Raw genomic sequence first — 21,285 nt, forward strand, 5'->3', positions numbered from 1 at the left:
CATTACTGATTTGTTTAAGGACTTGTATCTGTCTCCAGCCTAAATCATCTAGTCTGCATTTTATATGTGGCATCTTTACAGAATGAACTTTTCTGTTAGAATGGCATAGGCAAGTTGTTGTTTGAACTTCTGTCCATAGCAATTTTGAATCAGTGCCATCTATTAGAAAAGTCTGATGAGTAAGGATACTAACACAACATTAGAAGGAGAGCCAACCTGGTATAGTAGTTGAAGTGTTAGACTAGGATCTGGGAAATCGACATTCAAATCCCCTCTCTCCCATCGAAGCTTACTGGGTGACCTTGGGCTAGTCACACTCTCAGCTTACCCCACCTTACAGTGTTGTTCTGAGGATAAAATGTAGAAGGGGAGAATGTTGTAAGCCACTTTTGATCCTTTTGGGGAAGAAAAAGGGGGTACAAATGAAATATTTTTTTTAACAAAGGAAGTATGGAAACATCGTTGAGCAATTCCTGCTAATACTTGATAAACATAGGTTGAATCTGCAGTAAAATGTCGCCAGAAAACCTGACCATCAACCATGTTAAAATGTCAGGTGACATTTTTATGAATGTGTACTGTACTTTTTTTTAAGCAGTTGATATGCTTTTCAGTGGTGTGTTTTGCGTCTTATGTGCTTCAGTTGGCACTATATAATTAAGAGTCACTGTTTCTAGATGAAATATTTGCAGCATCATTAAGCAGCCTGAATAAGTTTAATGGGAAGTAAAAGTTCATCCTACCAGTGTTGTAGCTATTCAGCCTGAATGCTGTGTGGCCTGCTGCATCGTATAATGAGGAAAACTCTTGCATATTCCCATGACAAGACACATGGGTTTCATTTTCAAGTGGAACTAATGCATCACTCTATGGCAGCAGCACAAGTTTCCTCTTCAGATCACATGATGTGTGCAGAGGTCATTCTAGGCCATGGGGTCCCCATCCCTTCCTGAGTTTGTGGGCACCTTTTGGAATTTTGAGAGGAGGAGCTACCCCAAAATGACTGCCCCAAGAGGCGGAGCGAAATGCAATACCTCCCTGCTTTACTTTGCAAAAGAACTGCGTGGCAGACATGCTGAACACACAAAGTCGCCTTATTCAGTCTGATCATTGGTCTGTTAAGGTTAGGTGTTTTGTTTTTTGCCATCAAGTCACCTTAGACTTATGGCAACCCCTGGTGGGGTTTTCAAGGCAAGAGGCATTCAGAGGTGGTTTGCCATTGACTGTCTCCAAATCACGACCCTGGTATTCCTTAGAGGCCTTCCATCCAAATACTTGCCAGGGTCAGCCCTGCTTAGCTTCTGAGATCTGACAAGATCAGGCTAGCCTGGGGCTATCCGGGTCAAGTCTACAGTAAAAAGCATAAAAGGAAATCTTGGGTGGGGGGGGGGAGGAATAGAATAGCCACTCTGAGCCTTACTTTTGTTGGAAAAGAGCAGGATAAAAGCAATAAAGAAAGAAAGAAAGAGAGAAAGAAGGAGAAAGAAAGAAGGAGAAAGAAAGAAAGAAGGAGAAAGAAAGGAAGAGGAAAGGAAGAGGAGGGAAAGAAAGAGAGAAAGAGAGAAAGGAGGAAAGAAAGAAAGGAGGAAAGAAAGACTACATAGTGATTTTAAAAATCCATGTCCTCCTGATCCTCCAGTGGCTACAGTTTTTATTGCAGCTGTGGACAATCTTCTCATTTGAATGAGGGCAGCCAAAAACAAGCCTTCAGGGCTATCACTGTTTACTTTCAGTATGTAAGTGTGGGCAGAGGTTCACTTGAAGAGGAAAAGGCGTCTGTTTCCCTGTAACTCATGTTCTCTGAGGGGAGTTCTGTTTTCTCACACCTCCCTTACCTTTCCTTGTATGTTAGAGTCCTAACGGAGGAGAGTGTGATGGATTAAAGGAAATGAGGCAATTGGACCACTGGCTGAGCGAGGCTGGGAGGAGGGCGGCCTCAGCCTCTCTGGTGGCTTACTGCCAGATAAAAGAGGCCTCTACATGCATCTCATCCTCCCAAGTACAAGCAGACAAAAGGAATCTCTGAGACTATCAGTTACAGGTGGTTCCTGAAACAGCCATTTATCTCTGTTGTATACATATGATTTCAATGTTGTCCTATGCTGGCAAAGAGAACTCTGCCACCTATCTGCACATCACACAGTGACCAGGCAGAAACAGAACAACATTTCTCACCCAGTAATATGTCATATTCTTAGATTACAGGGAAGACCAAAGACTTTTAAGAGTATTGTCGAAGGCTTTCACGGTCAGAGTTCATTGGTTCTTGTAGGTTATCCGGGCTGTGTGACCGTGGTCTTGGAATTTTCTTTCCTGACTTTTCGCCAGCAGCTGTGGCAGGCATCTTCAGAGTAGTAACACTGAAGGACAGTGTCTCTCAGTGTCAAGGGTGTAGGAAGAGTAATATATAGTCAGAAAGGGGTTGGGTTTGAGCTGAGTACTGTCCTGCAGAAAAGAAGAGAGTTTAAGAATGAATAAGGCTTGGCTTCCTGCCCTGAAAAACCTCCAGACTAACAAAAGCTACAGTCAACAATAGCCATGCAGATTTCACACATTACCAGATCATTTCAGGATACAATGCCTCCATATTAACATACCACACTCTCATTAGTACATTATCTTGATACTTACAGGACAATGATTAGCACATTACGTCTGCAGGACAGTACTCAGCTCAAACCCAACCCCTCTCTGACTCTTCCTACACACTTGACACTGAGAGACACTGTCCTTCAGTGTTACTCCTCTGAAGATGCCTGCCACAGCTGCTGGCGAAACGTCAGGAAAGACAATTCCAGGACCACGGTTACACAGCCCGGATAACCTACAAGAACCAACTTTTAACAGTGTTTTTAGAAGTAGGGTTTTTTAAAAAACACCTGTTTGATGTGTATGTACTAGGCTGATTGACTTAATTCCCTCCCACAGCTCCTCTCCCCCCCCCCACACTGAGATAAATAGCTGTCAGGAGCAAGAAAAGACGGGTGGGTGAGGGGAAAGCAGTGGCTACGGGGGAAGTGGAAGAACTGGTATTAGTTTGGCTGCCAAGCATGGAGGTTGAGGCTGTTAGATCAGTTAGAAGCAGTAGCAATGGAGCCTATAGGGAATTTTCCTTGGGGCGGGGGGGGGGGAGAAACAGCAGAGGTGGATAACTATGTCCAATGTTTCTTGGCCCTATAACAATTTTGGCACCTGGCTAGGTCTGCCTCAGTGTCTTCATAAAGTTCTGTGCCGCTGGCAGATGTTTAAGGGACTGTGTCTCTGCTGGATAGGAGAAAGGTCCTCCAGAAAAACCACAGCTGAACAATCTAAAAGAGAGAGAGAGAAGGATGATTTGATTCTTTATGACTAAAATTGAAACTGCTTGACCAGCAGTAACTAATGTAGGCTACATACATGATAGTTGTCCACGATAAGTGCATTGGAAAGCATATGAATTTGCTGGTAAATTGAATCTGGGAGTATGATGAAAAGGGGAGCTCTTGACCCACTTCAAATATTCTAAAATACATCTGCAGTAACAAGTGGCTGTCAAGTCCATGGAAGCAAGAAACCATCTGACCACCAGCTTGCATTGATAGGGAGCAAGTTGACAACTGAAAGAAGGAAATGCTTTGCAGATACATAAGTTAAGCTTTATGTTTCCACAAGGTGTAGCCAAACTATCTGTATAGTTGTCTAAGAAATAATTGGTCAGTATAGGCCTGTGAAAGGTTTTAAGAGATGCTAGGTTAAAAGATCCTCCATGTGGAGAGAGAGTATATCTCTGAATAGTATTTGAATGAATGAGTTTTATTTGCATGTAGCCATAGGCCATTACAAACATGTTAACAGTTACCTCTAATAGTTATAAATATACATAATAAAAAAGGAAAATATTCTAAATTAGTAAAATGCAAAACTATGTTAGCTAAATTATTAAAATGCACAATAATGTTAGCTAAAAATTGCGACAAAATCCCGGCAAAGCAGTAAGAGCTAGCTACCATTTAAAATCAGCTCACAGGATCGACTCTCTTAGCAGCTATGTTGGACCTTATTTTCTTTGCTGCCAAGGCATATCTCTGAATAGGTGATGCTGGAGATGGTCTTCATGGCAGTGGTCTTCATGCCACCTTCTTCTATGTAAATGGTATCTGGCTGTTGTTAGAGGAAGAGCAGGACTAGATCAGTTTGGTATGATGGGGCAAGGTAGTAATTATGTTCTAGGATAAGGAGAATAATTATTACTTCACTTATGACGCTCTGTTCCTCAGCAAGAGGCATTACTGCTGAACCCCAGTTTTAGTCCATACTGCTTCTTGTGCAACATAAGACCAATTAAAACGTAGGTATTGCTAAGTGGTGTTGGTGAACTCATCTTAAAGAATTCTGAGTGAATTTGCATGACATGTGAATATGCTCACTTCTTGGCTTGCATTTTGATGCCAGTTTAGACATTTAGTGCAGTACTAGAATTCTTTATGTAGTGGGATGCAAGAAAATAAGACATGTGCCCAGATGAAAGTAGTAGAAAAGAGCAAGAGTCCAGTAGCACCTTAAAGACTAACAAAAATATTTTCTGGCAGGGTATGAGCTTTCGTGAGCCACAGCTCACTTCTTCAGAAAGCTCATACCCTGCCAGAAAATATTTTTGTTAGTCTTTAAGGTGCTACTGGACTCTTGCTCTTTTCTACTACTGCAGACAGACTAACATGGCTACCCACTATGAATTATCCAGATGAAAGTGATAGCCTAATATTTGTGCTTCTTCCATCCCTTGTAGGCAGCAAGAATGGTGAATTATGTATACATGTGTATGCACAAACACCAAAAACACGTGCAATATAGTTCATGTTCCGTGTGTGCATGCTTCCCAAGCATGTTCTCCACCATGCACTTGTCTAAATGTCTGAATCTAACCCTAGCTGCCTGGTATTTATTTTTAAACCAATTTTGTAATTTCCTCTCTTGACCTGCAGGGTGCCCGCACTGTAAAAACTCCATTCCACATTTCACCACTGCTGCAGAACTCTTTAAAGAAGATCGAAAGGTAACCCTATTTGATTAATTTTTGAAATGTTATGTAGAGCTTCACAGCTGCTTATTTCTGCTAGCAACTCCATCCAGTTTGTTTAATACAAAAATGTTGGGTTTGTATCAAAACAAAACAAAAAATGTCTGAACCAATTAATCAGTGCTGAAGTATTTGCTTCAAAAACCAAAGAAATTAAACTAACCATTCCTCTTTTTAATTTTTTTCTTCTTTTAATTTGTTCCCTTGTTAAATATGGTTTGGATAACATTATTCTTGTACAACACACTGTAACTTTTTCAGTCTGTGGATGAGACCCAATGCTTTATTTCAGACTCGATAGCCAGAATCTGCAAAGAGAAATGTGATGGAGGAAAAAAAAAACCCCTAAGTGCAGCTGGAGTTTTGTGTACTGTTAGTGCTGCAGCTAACCTTACCGCTGAAAAGACAAACCATTGCCCAGTTATAAAAGTGACTTGTCTTTTGAGCTCCTGGAACTGCTGTGATGAAAACAGCATGAAAAAACTCTGGCTGTGCATGTGCTCTTCTCGTGTGGCCACACGTATCTCTTTATGTGGTGGTAGAAAAGTGCCTTCGAGTCGCACCTGGCTTATGTGACTCCATAGGGTTTCCAAGGCAAGAGACATTCAGAGATGGTTTGCCATTGCCTGCCATGGTGTTGCGATCCTGGACTTCCTTGGTGGTCTCCCATCCAAATACTAACCAGGGCCAACCCTGCTTAGCTTCTGAGATGTGAAAAGATCAGGCTAATCTGGGCTATCCAGGTCAGAGCTTCTTTTTATAAGATCCTAAATTTATTTTGCCCATTCAGCTCCTCCTTTACCATGCCACTAACTCTGAGCAGCCCTGCTGTTTTCTGAGCTGTCTGCAGTTTTATACCTCATGACAAAGGTTCATCCATTCCCACACAAACATGCATGTATATGTGTTTGTTAGAGAGAAAGAAAAAGACCTGCTCTCCATGGATGAGCCAAATCATGTGAATCTTGATCAACTTATCAGCATTCTGCCAGGACTTCTGTGTGGATGATATCAAACAACGTTCACAGATAGGTGCAATTCAGTATGCAGAATGTTCTTATTGGATAAGATGCTTGATTGTTCAGTAACTGCCAGGTATTGAGAAGACCTTTAGTCACAGAGACAGTGATGGATGGATAGAACCCTTATTCTAGCTGAGAGTAGTTATAGCAAAAAGTGGAGAGGTATAAAGTTTAATGATGTGGAACCAAAGTTCAAATTGAGAATATTGAGTGGGGGGGGGGGGGTCCTCAAGGCCAAGTACACAAGAAAAACAGCTTTAGTTTTTTTCACTCATGACTTTTCAAGGTGTTGGAGAGTGATAATTTTGGATTCCTCCTTCAATCATGCACAATCCAATTTCACTGAGGTGTTCCTTGTGGTCTGCTAAAGTCCTTAATGGATATTTTACACAAGTTGTGGTGCAGCAGAAGAATGCAAGTGAAGGCATCCTTCCTTGACACCTTTTTTCCCCTGGAACAATTTCTGTGCAAAGTTTACATGAGTGTAGAGATTAAGTAAAATAATTGTTCCTCAAATCCAGAAAAATGCAATTCTGAAGAGTGCTAATGTCTTAGATTATTTTCCATAAGATTCCATAAGGACTAAAATTAACCATTAATATTGGTGAGTTGTTGTGAAGTCTGCGAGGGTACATTTGTGTTTCCTGCACTTTGATTAGTTTTTGTAAGTGCATGACACAATGTCTCTGAATCGATAATCTAATTTTTTTTAAAGAAGTCCTAAGTACTGCTGTGAGTTTAGGATATTGACACTGTAAGGCAAGATTGTATATTTTGTGCATAAGGATGAAGAGCTGGAGAGATGTCTCACTGGCCCCTTCACCTGACTGCACATCTTGGGATCCTGATGTCCCTGAACTAGTCCTCTGTCCTGCAGTATTGCAGACAGGGTTTTTCTGCTTACAAGGATTGTGTATTCCTGGGGAACTGACAGGTCTTGGCAGATCCACAGTAATCCAACTGTGCCAGCCTGAGCAGTCTAAGGTGGTTTCAAACATCCATGTTCATCATTTGGAGTCTGCAACACCAAGGCCATTTATGCACAGGATGTTTGCGTTGGGTTTGCCGCTCTGCAAATGCACAGTTTTCTAATCCAAATTCTCAAAATTCATGGGGGCTTTTTGCCCTGAAGAAATTCCAGGAGTACCTTGTAATCAGTTATGCATCCCCAGCAAAACTGTGGAGCTTCTGAGTCGCTCCACTTGATAATGCTGCTTCATAATTGGTTCTGGTGTATTTTTTAAAAAAATACGTCACCAGCCCCTGCCAGCCCTGCAGCAGGATTCTTTCATTTTAACTGAACCGTGTGGCCATTTTTAACACCCCTCCCAACCAATTTGTTTCTGGCTATCTCACTGAAGGGATCGTAAGAAAACTTTCACTGTGAAACTTACCTGGGGAGTGGGGGGAGAAATCAGCCCAGCTCCCTTAGCTCCAAGATGTCTGTAAGCAGGCTGTGAAAGTAACCAAGAGGGAAGGGGGAATCAGCCCAGCTCAGTTTGCTCCATGATGTCTGTAAGCTGGCTGTGTAATTGACCAAGAGAAGGGGAGGAATCAGCCCAGCTCCCTTCACTGTGTCTGGAAGCACTTGCTGTGAAATTGACCAAGAAGATGCTTATGAGGTGAGGGCGGGAAATCTTGTCCTGGTCAGGCCGGAACCCCCACCTAGTTTTGTTTTGTTTTATAGTGCAATTTTAGGGAAAACATGCTAACATTGTAAATATAAATTAAAAGGAGCCAAGGGAAAGACCCTGCATTCCCCCTCCCCATTCGGGCAGCTCAGTGGTAAATTGCCCAAATGGGAGGGAGGGGAACAAAGGGTCTTTCCCTCGGCTGCTCTTCATTTATATTTACAATTTTAGTGGTTTTTCACAAAAATTGCAATAGAAAACAAAAAGGGGGAGAGGGTATCCTGGGTCACCAGCCCCGCAGTAGGATTCTTACATTTGATTTGGTCCTAGTGGCCATTTTGCTGCCAAGCAGAGAAGGAACCCCACCACCACCACCACCACCACCACCACCACCATCACCAATTTGTTTCTAGCTATCTCAAAGCAGGGGTCTTGCACTGGCAAACGAAAAAGAGCTCTCGTTGCTGGAACTGACCAGAGAGGATGCGTATGGGGGGGGGGGATAAGCTGGCTCCGTTCCCTGGGATCTTAAAACACTCACTGATGAAACTCTTAAAACACTCACTAATGAAACTCACCAAAATGGCTTCTAGGAGAGGGGTTGGATGAAGGAGGGACAAGCAAGAATGGGCATAGGGAGAGAAACCCGAAGTTAAGGCTATGCACAGAATTTGCATCAATTTGGGCTCGGAGCAGACTTTAAATTCATGACAAAACAGCATCCTGAAACCCCGGGGAAAGCACGAGGCAGGAGCAAAGTGACTTCTGACAGTCGGAAAAATCATGCATAACTCCAACAAAGCCCTGAATCAGTCCGGCAGAGAACGTGACGCAAAGTACCCATGCATAAATGGCCCAAGCAATGACTTCCATGAGTAAAACAGCCATCACTCATCTGCGGCAAGGAGAGCTGTCAGAGCAAACACCATGATATTGCTTGGAGACATTTCACATGTTCAGAGAAATATCCTCAAGCAATAAAACTAATTGAACAGTCTTACCTGTTGGTCCTTACTCTATCTCTTAAAGGACTCTCTTTAAGTTGAACCTGTGAAATGTTTTATTGTACACACATAACATTGCAATCTGTGGGTGTGATGTGTTGGAAAATGCGTGTGTTATACATGTATTATACTTCACAGAGCTGCAATTGGCTATGATTTGTTGATAGGAATACATTTGAGTATATGGGTTTCCTACCACATAATGTGTTCAGTAGTCCTCGTTTCCAGCGTACAAGTGCATAGGTAAACATGGATTAGTCTCCCAGAAGTCCCCTTGTTCCAGCCTCTGCACATCCAAAGGCTTCTGCAGCCCTGGTGGTTAGCCTTGGTTGGAAGCTCTGCATTTATGCTTTGTTAACAAAGCAGCAGCACAGTCATTGTCAGGGAATAAAAGATCTGTAAATACAAATATGCTAAATACACAGAATGCCAAACCCTTTTCACTTGGCAATAACATACTTTTCTGTGTAACCAGAGATTTGTCATCTTTACTTGACTACTTTCTAAAGTGTTCTTTCCCTGACTGAAATGTTGTCCTTTTTGAAAGAACACTTAAGAGAAAAAGAATTAAAAACCTGCCCTTTTTCATTCCTTTCCAAAATCAATGTTCAGTTAGTTATTCACTTCCATTTTCATAACAAAAGTCAATATTTGCTCCTGCCAAGATTTATTTTCTTGAATCAATAAGCTGATGTGTGGCAGTACATATTTTAAGAGGAGAGAAGCCAACTACTCCTGCAGGAGGCTTTTATTATAGCAGCCTGGTGACAAAGCTGGAAAAGCAGCTGTTGAAGAAGGAGCAGGGAGGGGAAATGTATAAGACAAGTGGGATTCTTTTTTATGCACAGCAAAAAGGAGGATTTGTTTGTTTTTGCTATATGCGCAGTTGGTTTTGAATAGATGATGGCAAAAGATATTCTGTGGTAACTAAACCAGGAAGAAAATCTGCTTCAGAGAGCAGATATTGGAGAAGCAGTGTCCCATACACTCTGCTGCCCTACCTCGCTGTGGTCTTCTGCGCTCCAGTTTGTGAAGCGCAGGTGATAATACTCTTTCTCATCTTCTACAGGAAGCCTCTTTGCATAGCACACTGCCCCTTCATAGAACTGCATATCCCCTCATTAAACTGTAGGCTACCTTGGCCAAATCCACCTCTTAACATGTGTTGTAATTACGTAACTCAGTGATACATATTAGTTGTTGGGGATCCAGACCTTTTTATTCAGGTTGGCTAACAGCATTTCTAGGTCCCTTCTTCCTTCCTGCTCGGAGCTGTATGTATATCCTGACATCATATAGAGAATGGAATCCCGGAATAGCTAACTTTTTTTTGTCTTTTTTTTTCTGGTGGTGGGGGGGGGAGATCCCTAGAATTCATCTCATGCAAGCTAACCAAACTGGAACTCAGTTTACCATGATGCTGTGGTGGGGATTTAACTGACCATTTCTTGCCAGTAAAGTTACCTTTTAAGGACTGTCCTGCTGGAACAGTTCAAATCTTCATCTGTTCCAGGATTCCAACTAATCGCCTCTGATATTCAAACAGCCATGGCATGGGGGCAAGTGTCTGAGAACCCAGAGAGTCTATTTCACTATCATGGTAAATAGCTGTTGATAGACCTGTCCTCCAAGAATTTGACTGATCACACTTCAAAGCCACCTGCCATCCTCTTCAGATGTTTTCTTATTGGTCTGCTTTCTGTTGTTCCCACGTCAGTCAGAAAACATCTAAAAACTTCTCCCCATGTAAGTATGCTTTCTTGTGCTTAGCCACTAGACTAAGCAGGTAATGTTGGGGTCTCTTGGAAGGCGCACTGCCTGCATTGTTGGTTGTTAACTACAATGTAGTAACAACTCATGTGCCTGGCCTTTGACCAGCATGAAAGCATCAGCATCCATACAGATATGAAAGTGCCTAATGGGAGGCATAGGCTAGGGGCCATCACCACTGCTTCTGGATTCCAAAAACTAAAAACTAAAAAAACACTTTGTGTGAAGATATACTTGCTTTATCACCCTGAATCTAATATATGCTCGCTTAAAATTATATCTGTCCTGCTTTCCCAACTGTAATTTGTTCAGCTATCCTTTTAAAACACATCAATAAAGCAATCAGCAATATAAGCTAAATTAATTGGGGCGGGGGTTAAATTGACCAGGGCTAAAGATACCAATAAAGGAACCCCGTGGCACAGAGTAGTAAGCTGCAGTACTGCAGTCCAAGCTCTGCTCACGACCTGAGTTCGATCCCGATGGAAGTGGTTTCCGGTAGCCGGCTCAAGGTTGACTCAGCCTTCCATCCTTCCGAGATCGGTGAAATGAGTACCCAGCTTGCTGGAGGTAAAGGGAAGATGACTGGGGAAGGCACTGGCAAACCACCCCATAAACAAAGTCTGCCTAGGAAACGTCGGGATATGACGTCACCCCATGGAGCAGGAATGACCCGGTGCTTGCACAGGGGACCTTTACCTTACCTTTTAAAGATACCAATAACTGAAGAACTGAAACAGCAGAGCAGCAAAGCAAATCATCAGAATGCTTGACAAAACAAAAATTTACATCTGACATTTAAATAATAATGAAGGTGCCAGGCAAACCTCCCAGGGAAAGTGTTTTTCAAACACAGATCCACAATCTGTATGAGGCTCTCTACCTTATATCAGGAAATGCAGGAAAGTGCCTCTGAAGCAGATCTTAATGAATGGGCAGGTTCACAAAGGGGCAGACAATCCCTTAGATATTCTGGACCTGGAGAGCCAGTGTGGTGCCACTCTGCCATGGCAGCTTATTGGGTGACCTTGGGCCAATAATACGCGCTCACCTAATGTACCTCACAGGGTTGTTATGAGAATAAAACAGAGGAGAAGAAAGCAATATAAGTTGCTTTGAGTCCCTACTGAGTAGAAGTGAAGTAAGTAAATATTTGTGGCCTTTATAGGTAGAAGCATTTTGAATTGCATCTAGAAGCCAGCTGGAAGCCAATGTAGTTCTTGTGAGAGAGAACTAATAAGTTTATTGCAGCATGTCAGTGGGTTGGATCCACCAAGAGAGTTTGCAGAAGTTGTCAGTATAGCAGAACTTTCCCTGCTTTACCCAGACCATTTGTCCCAAAACTTCTTTCTGAGGTTTGTCCTTAGCATCCTTCAAGCAAAACCCATCAGGCTGTCAGAAGCAAGCCATGAGAATGGTATGCGGTAGTGCGATTGTGCTGCTTTTAGGGGCTGTTGTGCTGTTTTGTTTAAGGTTAATTTGTGCCCCGTGTTTAGTCTTCCTAAATTTCCATACTGTTGCCAAGTGCTCCTTCCTGCCTCTGGGAAGGGGGGGGTTGCCTAGGTTACCAGTTATCTCCTGTTGCTTTTCCATATATGCTCTGCACCTTGCCTTTGCCCTTTACTAGTGTCCTTCTAAATATGGCTTCTGAAAGCTGTCGATAATAACCAATAAAACTGCTTTCGTGGATTTGCCGTCTGCTGGAATCTGTTTATGGTTTGCCGCAGGGTAAACCATTAGGACACTAGTCAAGTCCTTACTTATTGCCCTTGACTGGAGCCCTGGAGGGTTCACCTGGACACTCGTCTCCTCGGCGTGGGGCGCAGGACAAGCTCCCCGAGGACCCCAACTTACTGCATGCCGTCTTGGAGGAGACGCTGCAAACTGACACGGAGGCCACCCAGCTGCTTGGCCTAGTGATTAATCAGTGGCGTCGCCTGGCAGCGACGACCCCCTGGAAGACCCAGGACGCTAATCTATGTGCCTGTGATGACCTTTTGGAACTGGATACTTTGCTGGAGGAGACCCGGTTGGCGCAAAAGGACTTTACTTTGCTAACTCGGTTATTGGCTGAGCTTACGCTCTGTGGGGCGCAACAGAAGGCGGCGGCCCCAATCCAGGGGGCCCATTCCCCAATGGCGAGGGCTCGGGAGGGAGACGTGCCGCAAACTGTTCCAAACCCCACCTTATGCCACTGGGAAGCACAGAGCGTTGCCTCCCGGACAGTCCTGGCCCTCATGGACTTACCGCCAACCACGACAATGGCAGCTGATGTCAAAAAGGTACTAAACTCTTAAGTTTAGTCCTTCCTCCGCAGATCTTGCTCAACAGGTCCAACTGCTGTTGGGCCAGCCCAAAAAAATCCTACTGCTCTTAAAACAAGAGGCCAAACCAATTGTGACAGCCGCCACGGCCGCCAAACTCGAGGCGGACCGCGCGCTCGCTAACCAAAGGTGGGCAAAAAAGCAACTGTTGGCAGATGCGGCCGCCGCTCAGGCGCGGGTGACGGCAGGACCGGGTGCGCAGTCAAAAGTTTGCAAAAAATCAGACTAGTCTCTCCCCTCATAGTCTTTAGGCTCCCCAAAACCTGGCCTGCCCCGGGAAGTAGTACGCAGGCAGCGGCTCACCTTTGCCAAGGGTCTGAAGCAGTTTAGACTTTATTAGGAGCAAAATTAGACAAAGTAAGAAGCTGGCTGCCTCCTGGGCATACAAGGCTACTAATGAGGAATCAAGGCAAGGGTACACGGTTAAAATACAGGGTAGACTTCAAAGATGGATAGGCAAAGGTACACAGGCAGCTACAATCCATGATAAGCTTTCTCAGGGTAGGCAGACATAACATGGCTATGCAGCTGGGGTGATTGTGGTAAACAGGGTAGGCATACCATACTGAGCATAGAACACAGGATACAGATACTGTACAAAGGCATGAGAACCAGGAGCACGTGGCCAGGGCCTTGACTCCGAGCCAAACCCTGGCCTGCTCGGAGCAAGAGCTTGTGAGGAGTAATGTCAGGCTAAGGCCGAGAGGCAGGGCCTGACAGGATCAGGAGAACCTCACATACTGCTGTGATGATGGGGAATCATGAAATTTTCCTCTTCTGTTTGCGACTTGCATCAGTGGCAAGGAGGGCAAGGAGTGGTTTTACGTGGTCCTGCCTCATTGATGAAGCCCTCCATCTTGTGGCTCATTTTGCTTGTGAAAATCTCCCAATCCTCAGAAAGAAGGGACAAATGGCAGGCTGCTTGGATCAATGGGGAAAGATCTGCTCCGCCAACACCTTTTGTGAACTCTTCGACTGGATCCAACCCTATGTCTGCCACTTTGGCACTGCATTTTGGAAAAGAAATTTACAAATGGTTTTCAAAGACTTTTGAAGAACTTTTACAATAATTAAACCACAAAATGGAGTGCTGTAACAAGGTCATCAGTGAGTTAAAAAAAACCCAAGTGTCTTTCCTGTTAGAGAAGGGCATTCCATAGTTGCCCTTTTCTATGTCTTCTCCAGCTCTGTGATGGCCTTCCTGAGATGGGGTGGAGTGAGGGGCAGGACTTTCACATACTAATATTCCAAATTCAGAATATTTGCTTCTCCTTCCCCTCTTGACCTTCAGTTCAGAAAAAATAAACTGGAGGGACATTGTCATACAATTTAAATACTTACATATTAGTGAGGGAGTGGTGTGGCTGACACCTTTGAGCACTTTAGTTCAAAATATCAGGTGATATTATTCAACAACAAGTGAAGTAAGACCCAAACTAGATATTTGATACCCATGGGACTGCCACCAATAGCAGCAGTACCATCTGTCTTCCTCCTCTGATATCTAGAATTACAATGTGATATCACCATCATGTTGAGAGTTTCCACACACACTCCCCCTTGTTGTTATTTTCAGGGGACAGGAAATTTCCAACCCAATGATGTGATGTAACAGATATGTATTTGATATTGTCAGAATAGAAGATGTGGGGCTGCTTCTGACCAAAGGCTTAAACATAGTTTCTTGGAATATGGAATGTGTGCTTATGCCATCAGTTATGTCCGCCACTATTGATATGACATAATGTGGAGACCTGCATATTACAACATACAAGGAACTAAGATACAGCATGATTAGAAATGTAGGATTTGCTATTCTCTTGGAGTATGTGTCACTTGAAATTTTGATCTAAACAGTGTTGGAAAATATTCTCTAAATTATTCCCCAACTTAATTCTCACAAAACCCAGTGAGGTAAGAACTTGCTAGCTGCAGTTTTTATGGTAAGGTGCTGAAGAACGGACAGATTGATATTCATATTTCTAGAAACTCAACGTGTCATTTTGAAACGAACATCGCCGTGGTGATTTTGTTAGCTCCTAAAAGCCATCCTTTCTTTTAAAGAGAGAGCTTAATTTTTGTTAACAAATGCCATGTTTTTAGCATGGCAGTCAGTCACTGAGGTGTATAATGGTTAACATGTTAAGACTAGGATCTCAGGGACACTGGGTTCAAATGCTCTCTTTCCCATGAAATTTACTAGGTGGACTTGGGTGTCTGTCTCTTTCACTTTCTCTGTCTCAGCTTAACCTACCTCACAGGGTTGTTTGTCATGATAAAATGGGAAAGGGAGAGCCATATATACTGCCCTAAATTCTTTGGAGGAAAGAAGGGATAAAAATATGAAATGGATAGGTGTTGATTGCTATGGAGATCATATTGAAAATTAAAGCCCTAATCCAGGGGCTGCAGTATATACCAATGTACACATGCAGCCACATGCTAACTGGAGCTTCCCTATTCAATATCATGACCCATGCAAAACCTCTGTCTCCAAACTGAGGTTGGACTAGATGTATTATCTAGATCCATTTTGATCTGGATTTAGGCCTCAATTTGAGGCAGAAATTACCTTGATCTCCCCTCTTGAGGATCTCTGGGGGACTGGACAGACTGCCTGATTTGGGAGTCCGATGCACCATGTTCCCATGTGTTCCACTCTTGCCTGGCTGGTTACTTCCAGAATGTGGTGCTGACGGGCTGCTTCTTGACCTTTCGGCATTTATTTTCTGTGGAGTCCTGTACAGTTCTCCCCTGTACTCCATGCTGTTTAACGGTTACATGAAATGGCAGGGAGAGATTGGGGATTTGAAATAAGGTGCCACTAATATGCTGATAGCACCAAGGTATATCCTCACAACTGGTTCAAGTGGGTCTGCGGAAATCCTAAAGTGCTTGGAGAAGTTTGTGGAATGAATAATAAAAACCAACAAACTGAAGCTCAGTACAGACAAGACGGAAGTGTGTTGGTCAGTGGTAACACCAGCTAGAGAATAAGAAGTCAGTCTGTTCGGGGTAGCACTCCCACGGAAAAAGTAGGTTCATAGTTTGGAAGTGCTACTTGATCTCGGCCTCTGGTTGGAATCTCAGGGTTCCTCAACAGTAGATTTTTAATTTTATGCTGGTTTTGATTAATTTATTCATATTGCTGCTGGGCTGGGTCATTTTAGTTTAAGCCTAAACTTTGAACCTCATAAAAGGTAATGTTTGGAGATCACATTAATATTTGGTGTAGAACAGTTAGAATGCAGGTTAGGGTTGGTTTGTTTCTACTTTCTTTCACACACTGTGTATTCCTAAACAAATGAATTGGAGTTGATAATGAAAGCGGTTTTAAGTGTGAGCACACAAGTAACCTTATGGTCACTGATACGGCTTGGGAAATTGCCACAACTAAGGGTGGGTTCTTCCTCTTATACTTCTGCTTTCAGTATTATGCTTCTTAGGTTGCACCTTTAAAAATCCATGTCCTATTTTCAAAATACCTTTTTGCTGGATTTTTCTTTTCTTTTTTTACCACTCTAGGCTGTTTATACTTCATTAAGGTTACAGATACCTTGAGGGAAATTTCTTTTCCTCGCCCCACAGGAACTGCATCCGATGGGAAACCTATTGGAATGTGTGCTCATTTGTAGCCTATTTTCTCTCCAGTAGCTTTCTAGGATGTAGTTGATGTTAACATATATTCTACAGGTGGAACGGTAGGAAGCAAAAGTCACCGACATATCTAAACCATCTATTTGTGCCACTCAAGTAATTTTAATCTCCTGATTTGTGTTGTACCTTGTTCTTGTTAATCAGTGGCTGTGATTATCAGACTGACCATGCACTTGGAGTCAGATTAGCAACATACAGATGAACTCAGGTAGAAATCGAATGGTTAGTTGGTGGGGAATATAATATCTCCTGTTTTAATTTCTATAGGAATAATACGGTGTTTGGTGAATTTGACAATGCTCCTTCTAAGATCTTCAGTAGTCTGTAACGTTCCCCAAAAGTCCAAAGTTTGGGATGGTACGTTGTACCCTTCATTTACATATCATGTTTAATTTTTATGAAAGATCTGTTAAATACGCTCACTCAAGAAAGATACTGGGGTAGATTTATTAATTTGACTTGCATAAGCAAGTGAGTTTAAAGAGCAACTGAGCTGTTTCCACACACAAAAATGCCCCTGCCACAGTAGCAGCAGCAAGGAACAGTGTCCATACATCCTGTTCCTACACACTCTACTGCTGCCCCAACCTCCACTCCTCCCTGTCACGTCTTATGTGGGGGTCCCAAGGCTGACCTTTTTTAGTTTCTGCAATATGACAAGATCGGGATAGCCTGGGCCATCCAGTGTAGGGTATTAATATTTAAATTTTCTTTCAGAGACTCTAACTGGACTTTGAGATCTGAGGCTGACCAGCGTATTTGAAATGTACACTTAGGGACAGGATGATGTAGAACTCCTTTTCTGAAACGAAATCTAACATTACGGTTTCTAGTACAGTAATCCTGTGCATTAAAAAAACATACAGGGTCAAACAGTAGAGTTGTCTAAGAAATTCTCCTTTGCCAGATTTCTCTCTGGGTTTGTGTTCTGCATATATATTTACTTTAGTGAGACCCACTGGGCTAGTTCCTCCAGAATTGTATTTCAGGAATGCACACATAAGCTAACCCTTTTTATGGAGCCGGTATGGTGTGGTGGGTACAATGCTGGACTAGGATCTGGGACACTCAGGTTCAAATCACCTCTTGGTCATAGAAGCTTGCTGGGTGACCTTTGGCCAGCCTAACCTACCTTACAAGATTGTTGTAAGGATAAAAGGAAGTATAGGATAATAGTGGGGAGACAGCCAGTGTATGAAAGAAGTAACTAACTAAATAAATTGTGTCTAATCTATTTTGGCACATAAAAAGCTAATTTTGAATGAGTTGTTTTTATGTTGTTGCCACATCTAAAAAGTCATTAAAGCCTTATCCCTATGTACTGAAAAAATAAGATAAATTTTCCAGTGCTCAGGTAATTAGTTTTGAAGGATTTCGTTTTTATGTTGTAGTACTGTTCAGCTGTACTTAGCAAGAGAAGCAAATATTTTTCTTTTGGGGAAACCATCTATTTAACATTATAAATACAATTCTAAATATTAAAGGAATAAAGTTTCACCTCAGCAAAATCGGTTATCAGCTTCCCAAAATTCTCCTTTCTTTCTGGAAGGCAACCAGAGTGGAACCTAGATTGCAATGGAACCACAGAAGAACAGAGCACAGTCAAGGGAATATATTCATCCCTAATTTAAAAAAGACTCGGGGCACTACTTTTGTTCAAAACAAGAAACCAAGCAGGGACCTGTTGTACAGCTGTGTATCTTGTCCTGCAGTCTAAAGCCACAGTGTTAATTATATAATCAGCTGCCTTCCCTGAGGTGGTTCGTTGAGAGAGGTTGCTATTTAAGAGTGATGATAATTGCAGGTTGCTTTTGAGCCCTTGGGTGCTTGCTTAAACAAACTAAGTGTGAGCGATAGCAGCTTACCTTTCTCATGTAAGCAGCTCCACTAAAGTCTTGGATTTACCATGAGCTAGCCTTGGTATTAAGTGAAAACCTCCAATTACATTTAGATGTTGGAACACTTTAGCTAGCAGTTGCCTTATGGCCCGCTGCCCAGAGGTTACAGTTCTCTTGGGACTGCCGCCTAAGCCATCGGTAACCCAAATTTCAAATAAAAATAGTTATTTTTGCAATTCTAAATGACTCCTGTGCATCAGCTGGGTATCTGAAGTCTAAGAGAGAGTTGAGCTGTTTTTTTTTGCTTCAGTTGAATCAGACAAAGAAACAAAATAGCATTCCCCAATACAGGTGAGCTTGCATATCCAGAACGGGAAGTTTACATTGAAGGGGTAAACTGTGCTTTGTTGCTACTCAGCCATAGAAGGCTCCAAAGTGAAAGAAGAATGTATTTCTTAGAACTGTGCATGGGAGGCAGCAACAAATCAATAATTAGAGGGGAAACAAAGTGAACAAAACGAACTAGAAGGGAAAAATAATCTGTCCTGTTAATAACTAGCACAAATGCTGCCATTGGGGTGTGGGGGTTGTATAGTTTTTACTATGTCATCAGGAGACTAGAGATTATAATTGAATATTAAATGGCATATAATGATGGTAGTGCAGCTAAATGGTAGCCCGGAAGGCAAGAGAAGCCTCTTATGAGTAGGTTGTTTAAAAAGAAGCCATGTAATGGAATCTTAAATTTTACATGGCATTAAATTTCCATTCAGTAACCTCTAGCCAGCAGTCACAATAAAATTAAAGCAGATACCCCGCATCTCTGTATTTAAGCAGACCTAAAACTGTGGCAAATGACTTTTCTTTATGAATGAGCCTGACAATGAGAGATAAATGTTAAATAGACAGAACAGTCTCAACAAGTTGTGTTGTGTTTCAGTGTCATGGCCCAGCCAGGTCCAGGGGACCCTGATGACTCCTCTGATGAAGAGTCAGCCAGAAGCCCTGGCTTCTATCCCCAGCCAGAGGCTGAGATTGTACAGAAAAAAGGGCGTCCTGATTCAACAGGTCGCCCTGTTGTGGGCTTACCGGGCGGCGAAGAGGAAGGGGGGGATGTCTCTTGTTGCCAGACGGCACGTGGGGCCGTCTTGCGAGGCCAGGTTTCTCCCCCTCTCCTCCTGGGGTTGGATAGGGTGGGGGGGGGAGGTGACGTCAGGCACCCTGCCCCCGCGCCTATTTAATGGGTCCCAGCCCGGCAGCCGTCCTCTTTGCCGGGGGAAGGCGAGGATCCCGCCCACCCACCCTATGTTATGTTTTTGTGTTGTTAGTTCTTTTGTCACAGTTTTTGGGTGGTTTTTGCATGGGGTCTGATCCAAGAAGGGAAGATGGGTGTTTCCTTCCCGTTTGTGGGGACCCCCATAAGGGGTCTTGGGATGGAGCTCAACAGCGTTGCCCGGCTCGGGGACCTGTTTGGGAGCTACAATCCCAGGTGGCGCTGGCTCCACATAGAGATGTGTGTCCGGTGGTGCCACCTAAGCGCTACTCCGGTGTGGTACCCCCCACGGGTGTTGGGGGGGTGTTTATTGAGTGGTTCGATACTATCGGGTTACAGGGTGGTGGCCCCCATGATTTTCCGTCACCGCTCCATTCTGGTTTGATCAATAAAACTGTGGCCATTTATTTCCCAAAGAATACAGTGTATGTGTGTTTATTGATTTTCTTACTCCCCTACTTCCTTGGAGCCACTTGCCCGTGGGTCCACAAGAAGCAGCCCCTGCGGGGCCAGACCCAAACCTGCAGCCAGGAACTAGCACAGCAACCCCTCAGCCCTCCAGCTCTGTGCCGGCTGCAAAAAGTCAGCTGCCTGTCTGCTCACCGCCCCCCCCTGTCACCGGAGCCTCAGGAACAGCGGAGGAAGCGTACACGTAGGGCCTTACAGGACAAGAGACGAAGTGCCCGCCTCGCAGCTTGGTACCAACCCAGCTCTCACAGCGGGACGAGTGTTTGCAGGAGCCTGTCCGAGGTGGCTGGCAGGTGCATGGCGTTACAGGCTGCCTGAATGGCGTCCTGTTGATAAGCAGCTGGAAAGGGCGTAGCTGTGTGGAAACAACACGTCTATCTACTCCTGACCTTGCTGTGAACTGTTGGCCTTTTCTGGACCTCGGCTTGAACCCTCGGACTTGGTTTTTGGAATACCCTTGGACTTGCCCCTGTGAGGTTTGAAACTGTTTGGCGTGTGTGTGTGTTGGGGGCACGTGACACGTGCTGAGAAAAGTGAATATGTGTTCTTATGTTCTTCTGTGTTGACAGTTCCTAGAACCTTATGTCTGTTAGGCTTTTCCAGAATCGCAGCCTCGTGGACACAATGAGGTCTGCTGGGGAACCATGTAATCATTCTTGGTGTTTATATATTACACTCCAAGTACTCAAAGGGTTTTTATATAATCTCACTAACCTGTTCAGCAATCGTGGATGGTAGGACCAGTGTATATCTGCTAGGGGTCCAAACTGAACACAATTTTGGGGAAGTAGTGTGGGCCAAATAGTTGAACCCCACCTTCTATAGCACTACAGTTCTGACCCATATTCAGGTTCCCCCATGGCTGCCGTTTGAGGCTAAATTTCATATTGGGTGGGGGGATCTGATCATGGAGCCTCAACCGCATGTGTAGTTTGTCCCTGACAGAAAAGTGGCTTTGCTTCAGGCTGAGTTGAGAGGCTTCTTGCTCACTCTCTTACTAGAGTAGTATACCAGTTTTCTAGAACTCAGCTATATACTTGCCTTGGGCAGTTGGCATTTTGCCTGTCAGCACTGAAGCACATGCTCTTGTATTTTGAACAGATGTGGAGGGCTTTCCCTATTTCAGTGCTGTCTTTCCCCATTGCTGCTTTATTGATAAGGTAGGAACAATAAGGGCTGCAAAGTCAAAGTTTTAAATTTAAACTGGAGAGATCTGGAGTCATGTCTTCAATCCACTGCAAA

General features: G+C 43.5%; 1 protein-coding gene across 1 annotated transcript in view; it reads left to right on the forward strand.

The window, feature by feature from the left end:
- The window catches only part of PDIA5 (protein disulfide isomerase family A member 5), a 171,417-nt gene that overhangs the window by 143,328 nt on the left and 6,804 nt on the right, over positions 1-21,285 (forward strand). Inside the window, exon 16 of the mRNA XM_056861153.1 lies at positions 4,962-5,032. Within this exon, the coding sequence (XP_056717131.1) occupies positions 4,962-5,032 (71 nt within the window). The remainder of the gene's footprint in view (positions 1-4,961; positions 5,033-21,285) is intronic.

The sequence above is a fragment of the Euleptes europaea genome, chromosome 15, assembly GCF_029931775.1.
Source record: "Euleptes europaea isolate rEulEur1 chromosome 15, rEulEur1.hap1, whole genome shotgun sequence".
Classification (NCBI taxonomy): domain Eukaryota; kingdom Metazoa; phylum Chordata; class Lepidosauria; order Squamata; family Sphaerodactylidae; genus Euleptes; species Euleptes europaea.